Source organism: Varanus komodoensis, unplaced genomic scaffold (genome assembly GCF_004798865.1).
Source record: "Varanus komodoensis strain SLA01 unplaced genomic scaffold, ASM479886v1 scaffold94, whole genome shotgun sequence".
Lineage (NCBI taxonomy): Eukaryota > Metazoa > Chordata > Lepidosauria > Squamata > Varanidae > Varanus > Varanus komodoensis.
Window position 1 is genome coordinate 1,163,074 of NW_025336646.1, and position 10,505 is coordinate 1,173,578.

The following is a 10,505-nucleotide window of genomic DNA, read 5'->3' on the forward strand; positions in this document are numbered from 1 at the left end:
GACTACAGCAAGGGGAAACGTTTCTTTAAAACGCTTTTTTCATGGTTGAGCAACGTTCCCGAGGGCCACACATGCACTCCAGTCCCTCCCCCTCTCCCTCCTTCCATCTCAGCATCAAGCGATGAGGTGCTACAATCGTCCCCTCCACGTGAGCTGAGATCACCCTTCTCTCCCGCCGGGGATCCCTGGCCAGCCAGCTGGGCTGGGGCAAGGAGTGCTACAGGCACTGTGCTCCTGACAGCAGCCTGACTCTGCTTGGAAGAGAGCAGGTGTGGGGGCCTCTCCTCATGTGCCCTGTTCTCCAGCATTTCCCTCAGTTGCACTGGGCAGTGGGACATGAAAGAGGAGCATCATCCCCATATACACCCTTCCCTGGCACGAGTACGTTGGCCGCAGAGGCGCAGGGGGAGCTCAAGGGCATCGGGAAACATCTCCAAGGCTGCAGGTTGCACATCCCCACCTCAGTTGGAAGGAGTAATTCTTGATTTTTAGAAGATGGGCAAATGGTAGTGGGGTGATTCTCAGCAGGGAAGTGGTACAGGAGAAAAAGATGTGCAGACTATTTCCCCTTCATGTCACAGTCCTATGCCAGTCACAGCTACTTTGAGTAAAGAGAAAGAAGCAGCTGTACCCAAGCATGGATTCAAAAATCTAACTGGTGTCTCGTCTAATTTGGTTTAAATAAAGTTAAAGACAAGATTAAGACAATTACAGGCGTGAGAAACTAAGCAGCCCCGTTCTTTCCGTTCTTGTGCGCTCTTGTTCAGACATCAGTTTTTCCTGTGAGGCCTTCAAAAGGAAGCAGGGTGCACCCAAGCCTGCCGGCCTCTGTCACTCTTCCAGCCCACCTGCCTGCCTCTCACTGCAGTGGGGCAGCTGTCTCAGCAGGTTGCAAGGGGCATGGGAGTGCAAAAGGATTTTGGAGATAGCCAGGGGGAGGGTTGTGGAAACACCAGAGTCCAAAAATCCTGCTAAGCCCTGTAAGCACTTGGCAGCTTGGCAATAATTGGACATCAAGGCCAGAAAGCCCATTTCAGTCTAGCCGTTTACCCTGTTCCCGTGAACACTGGGGGACAAGCGCCATTCTAGGACTAAAGAAACTGAAGTGCATTCCTAATCATGACATATTTCAGGATGGAGACAGTTCTGTATCTCAAAGATTTCCTGATTTCTCTAGATCTGCCTGAACCCTCTATGTACTTACCATCCTAACCCATGTACAGCACTTAAGCGAGTGGTCAAACAGCGGGAAGCATTATCTCAGTGAAGCAATGCCCTTCAGGCTCTTCCCTAGGAGGGATCATCCTCCCAAAGCTCCAGTTTTCCAACCAATTAGCAGTCCAGGGGCTCAGTTGCCGGTTATGAAAGATTCAGTCCTAGAGTGGCTAGCCTGGGAGTAGAGGCTACCTGTTTGACTCCTTAAAATAAGGAGGAAACCCGAGTAGTAGGTGTGGCTACACCCCTTCACACACTGATACTCCTCATGCACCCCACCCCACACACACAACCCACTTGCCCCTCCTTAGCTGATCCCTGCAGATAAGCTGAGGGCAGCATTCATCTCCAGCACAGCACAGTGGGATGAAAATCCCTGCTGAGTGCTAGAAAAGCTCCTGTTTTCAATCAGACGCTGATGGGAGATGAAACCTTTTCTCTGCCTGTGGACAGGGAGTGGAGTTTGAGGAAGAATACTGTGTGCTAGATGGGAAACTGTGTGTGTCAGAGGTTCCCTCTGCCTGCCCAAAAGAATAAGAACATTTTGTTAAAGGAAGAACATGGAGAGTATGAGCATGCCTTTTGGAGGACATGCCATTTAGCTTTCTGTGGTCCTTGAAAGTCACAGTGTCTATTTGGGAAATGAACTGGGGGACCTGCCTTCAAGTCCCTGTGCAGCAGTTTGGTTTCTCTGGGTGGCCTTGGAGAAATCTTTTCCAGCTGAACCTACCTCACAAGGCTGTTGCTAGGCTAAAACTGCATATCGCCCACATACTACCATTCTGTGCTCCTTGAGTATATAAATGTGTTAAGTCCCAGCATATTTTTTGCATGTGTCAAAATAGTGCCCACTTTTGCTGGTTCTGAAGCACTGGATAGACAATTCTGTGAAAAGGATTCTGAACCATCTGTGGGGGGGGGCAGTGGGGGGGATGCTTGTTGCCCTGGCCAGGGGCAGAAGGTTTTTTAAAAAAACTGATTTGCAGAGAGTGATACACCAACTCCAGGTTTAACTAAGAAGGAGATTATTTATTATTACAATAATATCCAAACAGCTAGACTTCCAAAACTTTTAGCAGCAAGCTTCTTACACTGCGCAGTGAGGGCTCCTGCCAGGCAGGACTCCAATCAGATGGGTTCAAATAGAAACAGCGGAGTCCCACTTGAAAACACACTGAATCAAAGAACAAAGAAAGTGGCTAGCTTTTATAGATTACAAACTTATAGCATTGTAACGCATGCATACAGCATTCTTCTTAATTAAAATATATGGTTACAAGAGCAATATTGTTTAGATGGGTGCTAAGAGATAAGCAAGTATAGTGAGCTGGCAAGGAGGATTCCTGCCTGGATGACCAAGGTTTCTCCTCTGCCTGAACTTCAAAGCGTAGGCTCCTTACTGCCTCTTGCTTACAAGAATGAAGCCTGATAAGGAATGCTCAATGGCAGCCCACATGGTCCTTGTGCCATCCCAGCATCAGGAAAGGAAAACTCCCTAGTTTCACGAAAGCAGACTGTCTTGGTCAGAGCAATGGTAACTAAACCCCTGTTATAAACAGTTAGACTTTACTGCCAAGTGAAGCAAGCAGCTTAAAGGACTAGAGACCCAGGCCTGGCTTTTTGGGGCTCAGACCTGTTACAGTGCTTTGGAGAACTATCCTCTAAAATAAATTCCATTCTTTTGCCACCTCTTTACTAGCACTTTTTCCCCAGACCTTGCTCAGATTGAATTTTCCCTCTCGGGCAATAATCCAGAAGAGATGGGGGGCCGGCCTTGCTCCACGCACTGCTCCTCAGGCCACTTGCAACAGGCTCCTGCTGTCATTCTGCAGCGGGAAAAACAGAGCAGCTAATGCAGGAGTTGACTGCATTGTGGAACATGGAAACGAACCTGTTCTGTGTATATGATGCAGTGTTAGGGGTGGTGCTTGATGGTGCCTATCTGCACAAGACCATATTGATGCAGTATACTGGAAAATAACTAAAGACTCAGTGCATCATTATTTTTGGGAGGGATGGGGGAGAAAGAGAAAGAAGTAATGTGACTGTGGGCTGAAATGCATTTTCTTATTTTTGAAGTGGCTCAGTATAATATGCAATAACCTTACATGACATAATTCTCTTTCATTGGGAATCATCTGCTTATTTTTAGGCCTATCCTGAGTATCTGATTACATACCAAATTGTAAAGCCAGAAACTCCTTCACAGACTGCAACGGCTGCAGAGCAGAAGACCTAGTAAATACCGGTTCAGTGACGCAATTTACACAACTTACATAACTTATGGACTGTATGGATGACATTAGTTTCAAAACATCAACATTATATGAAATTCTGGAACTAAGCTCTATGTGTTTTATAAAGCCTTGCTCTATAAACAAATATGAGTAATTGATAAGTACTCAATTGCTACTGTTCCTTTTGAGGAAATGTTTACAAAGGTTTGCCTTTTAACAACATATCTCAGGCTCATTTTCCCTGCAGCTGCCATGTGTGTGGTGATATCATTGCTTCCATCTGGGTGTTTGGGAACATTATTTAACAAGCAGGGCTATGCCATGACCATATTTTTTCAAAGAATTTCTGATGCCACTGTTCCAGTAACGTGATACACATAACTTGTATTGAACCCCTGCCGCCTTCTCAACATTCAAAGTCGGTTTTATTTTTATTTCGTATGACAAAAAATGAGCCAGGCCCTTCTTGAGGATATTTTTTGCACAAAGTCAAGTTGACTAAAACCAATTAACAATGCAATAGGAATTTCTTGTCCAAGAAGTTGTTAGAGAGCTAGTTCTGTGGTCTGGGATTCTTTTTGCACTTTTATGGTAATTCCTTTTTTATGTTGCTAGAAACATAATTTTCGGGCAGAAACTCATCCTTGGAACTTGGTGAGTTTTTCTTTCTCTAAGTTCCTCCAAGTATCCCTGCAGCCACCTCATAAAAAGCTGTCTGTTCTTGAAACATGATCTGCTCTCTCCCAGCTAAAATTCCAATAGCTGTTGTTAACAGAGGAGGCTTAGTGAGAGCACTTACGGAAGGAAACAAAATATACATGCTTTGAAGGTGTCTGGTAAACTGCCTAAGGAATTTTGATAGGATGAGTATAAATAGGTAGATCTGCCAGAGGAACCTTCACTGAAGGGTCTGCTTGGGCCTATTTTCGTTTTTGGAAAGAGTGCAGAAGCAGGGCTTCCAGTTCAGACAATCCCCCACCATTCCCCTTTCCTTAGTCCACCTGCCCAGGATCACAGGATCAATGAGCGAGTAAATGGAAGCCATTACGGTTGCTTGGAGCCAATGTCTCCTGCTTCCTGGTTTGCTTCTCCCCGTGATGATGAGGAGTAGCAAGGGAGGGGAGGGAGTGAGACAGGCACCTGCTCCAGGTCTCTCATTAGGTACAATCCCAGAGAAAACAGTGAATCTGTTAGGACATGTTGTCTATTAAGCTCACTTTGGGCTCTTGCACTCGAACAGGAAGAATTACTTATCTGTGTAAGGATTCAGCCACATGCTGTCCTGGCAGGAGTATACTAACATGGCATGCAAATCATCTTTTCTCCAATGAAATTGTTTTTTAAAAACCTATAGTCCAGTATATTTGCATTCATCTTATCCGAGAAGGCTACTAGTTAGCTTCTCTTTATTAAACTTGTCCCCTTTAATTTTGTTTGATGATCTCCTTAATGATCATCATTATCAGAGGTTAACACAAAAACTATTTTTTCCAAGAAAGGCAACTTTTTTACAATGCAATAACTTTACAAAAAAGGAAGAAGTTGAACATTAAATAGTAATAGAAGTTTATAAATAGGATATGTAACAGAGAGATTGCAATGTTTTTAGAACTATAACCTTGCAAAATCTTTAGTCAGAGGTCAATAGCCAAAGAAGGTTGGATTGCTCAAGTTACAGTTCTTCCATTAATGCTTTTTATTCCTTGAGAATAAAAATAGCAGACTGTTGCAATTGTTTTATGAAATATACTGGCATCTGCTTGGAAATGGGGGCAAAAGTCTTTATCTGCTGAAACAGCAAGCACAAAAACAAAGCCCAAAGAAGTTTCTGGAAAAATGTCTTTGCCAAGAATAATCATGTAGATTTCAACGTTTGTCAAATGCAGTTCTTGATTCAGGCTGGCTAAATGCCTTCTAGTGTTAGAGAGACCAGATGAAGCAAGTTTTGACAGCTGTGAACATTTCCTTTTTGCTTCAGTTGTCAAAGCCACTTGGTTTTGTTGGGTTATGATGTGGAGATAAAGCTGATCAGGATAACCTTTTCTTTCAATTTATGTCAAAGTTGGGAAGGTATGTTGGCCCTTCACTGTTAGAATTCATATGAACACTCATATGAATGTTGTTAAGCACAGCTGGTGGGTTGTGCCAACTGCAGTAGAATTGCAAATTAATGTGAAAGTCTACTTTCTGCCAACTTCATGTAGACGTTAAGTGGAACCCAGCTGTTTTCATAGTTTAGCCAAGTGGTTAACATGAATGTAGAAATTCAGTGTTTCTTTCTCCAAGGAAGGGGTGAGAATGCTCGATTCTGTGGCTGTCTGTTTCCTCCAATGTGCTAGTTGAGCTAATGAATGTTTTAGATTTCATCTAGAGCCCTAAACTCCCAGAATCTCCAACTTGTAGCCCTAATCTTTTAAACTGCCCGTGTTTGTAACTGATGTTTTGTGCAGAGTAAAAGGTGCTGTGCGAGGAATTCCATTTGCAGTGGCTTTTGTCTGATAGTAATGTGTTTCTCTTAATCCTTTTCCTGGTCATATCCTGAAAAATGTGCATGCATGTTTGCTCAAGCCTTCAGAAATCCCAAAGCCAAACTTGGGTAATCTTAGAAGACTAAAATGTACATCTAGTATTCACTGCCTTTCAAACTAAAGTAACAGCTACCTTTCTCTGAAATAGGACTGGTTTTTCTGAGAAGAGCTCATACACATGATTCCTAAGCACAGGTATTTGGCATTAGTTCCCATAATTATTAATTTGGGGGAGCATCTCGTTTATGCTCTATGGAAGGAACCTGGGAAGTGCCTTTTCTGTGAAGTCAGAGTACCACAGGGGTTATGCTGTTTAGATAAACACAGTATTCTGTTTGTCTCCCAGTAAAAACAATCAGTTTTATCCCCCGCAGAGAAAGATTGGATAGTAAAGGATATGTCACAAATGTGGTACAGTCCGTTTACTCATTAGCTTTGTCCCACACCAGGTGTGAGGCACATGAGGGACACGGTTTATGTCTTGGAGTTCATATTTTTCTCCAGAATGTAAAGTCCACTTGCCTCGAGTGTTGCTCGGCATCCCAGCTTTGCAAACATCATTGCATTACCTGGGGACGTGCTTCTTTGGGAACGTGGGCATATGGGCTGTTGTGCACAGTAGTCAGCAAACCCAGGGCTGCCACCAGCATGCATTCCTGCAGGGAACCATTCCCAGTCCCAGCTCCTTGGCAAGCATATCCCGATGCTGCACACACTGACAAGCAGTGGGTTGAGACTGTCTCCCTGCACACACTCAGGGTGACAAGAGCAAGCTCCTCTCTTCACCCGTTCATACCACACAGTAAGCAGAACGCCTGAAGAGGGCTTTTGTCCGCCAGGATACTGAATGCAAACCTGCTGCTGAGGAAATCCATGACACTGTTTCCAGTGCTGTGTAGTACGCGGGATACATTGCGTTCATTGTTTTAACACTGCATTCAATTATTACTGAAAATTATGAGAACAAACCCTCCATAATATTACATACTTGTGTGGCTGCTGGATAACTGTGGTTAAGAGGAACCAGATATGATTGAGTGACTGACACATACGACAGATGCAGTAAAAAGCAAACAGTCAGGCGGCTTTGTACCATTTGAACTCTCTGTCAGTCCACATTTACAGCAGCTCCTTCTGTGTCCATACACTGCTGCAGGACTTGTGTGTAGGACCCATATTGGTGACTGCAGCCGTGTCTGTGCTATTTTGTAGTACAAAGTGGCTGTCAGTTCCCTGTGCTGCCTCCCATAGTGGCCGTGTGGAGGCTGTTGCAAATGGAAAATTAAAGTGGTCATTGGCCGTTAACACATTTTATAATGTCCAGCTTGCAGCTGCAAACTTCTTGAGGTTGCTATTGATTATTAAAATGTCAGTATGAATAAAAGTTCCAGTGTTCCCCCCACATACACATCATCCAACTGTAATGGGTTTTCCCCCAGTACCTGTTCCTTAATCCCATCTAAATGGGTGTATAAGCCATGCATGCAAGAGAAGCTTGATTTGTAACTCTTGCTGGTGCCTCCAAATCAATGGCACAAGCCTTCGGCTGTTTGCAAAGGAATTGCCTTAAATTTGGTTTCATTATAGATAAAAATGGTCCCTCAGATTTGCAGCCAGAAGTGAGGCTCTGCGTATTTTGTGAACCTTCAGCAGCACTGGAAAAGTACAGAATGATATTCAATGCAGCCTTTAGCTTCCTGGAAATATCACCATCACAAAATGGCTAGCAAGTTCCTAGTTCTTATATTTGCAAGGATCTTCCTGTAAAATGTGCGAGCAATGAGCCTACAGAAATCTTAGAAATCAGTGGGCTTTTTGATTGAACTTGCCCTGGGCCAGAGTTTGGTTACTCTTCATAGCTCCTTGCCTCTCCTTGTGACTGGTGAAGCTAAAACAAGTTATGCAAAATTGTAGAATTAGGTTTGGTTAAGTAACAATTAGTACTTAAGAAAAGTGTAACAAGTTTTTATTTTTGGGAAGTAAGATAGTGCATTGTGCTTAGATGGCCTAATTTGGAGAAGGATGAAGAAGTTTGCTTGTTTGTTTGAGAGCAGAGTACACACCCATTTTTCATTCGTGCCTACTTAAGGGTTTTGCAGAGCAGTTTCTTTCATAGTTTATTGGATTCAGGAAAACATGGCTTGTGATTAAATAGCTGAGGACAATTTCCAGAGGATTAGCCATGCTAAGTCTGTTGTATAAGAAGCAACAGGATTCTGTGGTACCTTAAAGACTAATACCTTTATTATAACTTAAGATTTTTGGACCAGAATTGGACTGCAGTCTGCAAAAGCTGATGCTATAACAGAGAACATTGTAGTATTTTCCTCTAATTTTCATGTTCCTTGTGGTCTGTTGTTCAGAAGGTGGAGAAAGAAGACAAATCATGTGTCTAAACTGAAATGTCTTTCTGCCATAAAATACTGGGTTCTGTAGCTTACTGATCACAGGGTAATTTGTGTGTGTGTGTACTTGTCCCAGTCAACTTACTGGTAAAGGATTTTAAAGGCTGCTTGTTTACACTGCAATCTCAATGAATAGATTTTTTAAAATTTATTTGCAATGTTGTTAAAACTTTCAACAGGTTTTTAGAACTTGCCATTTGTTTGCAGTAGCCATCAGCCTATGTATACAGTCTCCTAACAATGTTGACAGCTAGTTATTTCCATAGGCATTAAAGTGCTAGCTTTGCATTAAACAGAATTCTTGTATATCTTGCTTGCATAGCTAGCCTCAATGCCTATCGACTGTAGAAGAAGGTATGAAGTCCCAATACGGCCTTTCATTTTCTGTGACCTGGAGCTGGGATGGTGTTTATTTGATAAAACTATCCTCTTGATAAAAGAGGGTAATAGATTCTCTTACCCAGTGTGATGAAATTTTGCATAAAGCCAGTGTAACAACTGAGTTAGATCTTACTGTGCTTTGACTTAATGTCTGACCTATAGTATTTGTGACAGAGTAAGATTCAATAAACACTCTTTTTTAACACTTGCATTTTGCCCTTTCTTGTGTGAGATGTCAAAAGCAGCTGCACCAACTTCCTGCAATGGGTTCTTCATTTTCTTTATTTAAAGGCTTATTATTGTCAGGGATGGGTGTTAACTTCTGCTCATTCCACAGATGCAGGAAAAACAATGTGGACACAGAACTATACTCCTCAAAATTCCTTCATTCTTATGGCTGAAGAGATACTTTGTGTGGCAAGTATCTGCTGAAGTTTCAGAAGCAACAGAAGTAGCTCAGAGGTTGGAGCAAAGATTCAGTGTCTTGTACAGCTTCTTTCCTCTCCCCATAACAACTAAACCCAGAATAAATTCTGCAAAATAGTAAATTACAGGATAAATGAAGAAAGATGCTCAGATAACTAATACAAAATTGTATTTTTATCACATGAGCACAAGCTTAATTATTTTAATGTGGGGAGCACATAGTCCCTGAGTGTTGCAAATTGCATTCGCCAGTTTGTAGGCCAAGCTCCCCGAATACTAAAGCCTCATACTTCTATTTCATGTCTCACTTCAACTATAGCCTCACTGGTGGTCTCAGTGATGCTGGTCTCCCCATAGTGTTACAAAGATTTCTAATGGAATGAATGTGAAGCACATTAGGAGAGTATGAACTATTATTTCCCCAGTAGTACTGTAGCATTACAGTTGTCTTAGGGATGTGCAGCAAGTGGAGTCATGTTCTTTTCCTTTGTCTAGGATCATAGGTTGGTAGGAACTCAGGAGTTGCTCACTACAGCCTCTCCCAAAAGATCTAGCAATGTTCCAAGGCTACCTGAGTATGATGTGCATTTCAGGCTAACCTGTATGTTCGAAGAAAAATAGCAAAAATCCAACAAGCAGCATCCCAAAGCTGTCTTCAGCTGTGTCCAGAATCCTCAGAAAAGCATGGCAACTGATGTGGAGAGGTTCCCTCAGGGATGGAAACCTCTGGTTTAGGACAGGAATGTATTAAAGGTGGTTCTGAAAAGAAAAGATTAGGCTTCTCAAATGTTACAGGTTTCCTTAGCATATTTTAATGCTGATAATGTGAGTTGAGCTTGAGCTGGCTGTTTAAATATGTTTTAGGTTCAAAGGAATGTGTGATAACTCAGCAGTATCATAATGCACTGGACTACAACTCCCCCAATCCCCAACTTGGATGGTCATGCTGACTAGCACTGGTGGGGGTGACAGTCCAAAACTTCTCAAGGAGGCTGAAGAAAACTAACTTCCTTCCTGTTCCCCCTCTTCCTGTTAATCCTTACATGAGTGGCATTAATGAGCCCAGTATGAAAGGAGATTACTGCTGAAAATACATTTCAAATTAACATGGGCAGACAATCATGTTCATAAACTAAACTCAGTGCTTTTTTTTGTAAAAAAAAAGGTGCCGGAACTCATGTCCCGCTGGCAGTAAGCACACACACACCAATCCCAAGCAGGAGCAGTGTCCCAAGCAGCTCTCTCTCACTATCAGTTAGCAGACAGCAGACACAATAGCAGCCTGCAGGCACTATATTAATGATGTTTGCTGC

The 10,505-nt window shown here is 42.7% G+C and overlaps 1 protein-coding gene across 1 annotated transcript in view; it reads left to right on the plus strand.

Moving 5' to 3' along the window:
• TNKS (tankyrase) overlaps window positions 1–8,977 on the plus strand; it is a 118,853-nt gene extending 109,876 nt beyond the window's left edge. The window contains exon 27 of the mRNA XM_044418938.1: window positions 3,368–8,977. Within this exon, the coding sequence (XP_044274873.1) occupies window positions 3,368–3,454 (87 nt within the window). The 3' untranslated portion in view covers window positions 3,455–8,977. The remainder of the gene's footprint in view (window positions 1–3,367) is intronic.
• Window positions 8,978–10,505: the final 1,528 nt, after the last annotated feature.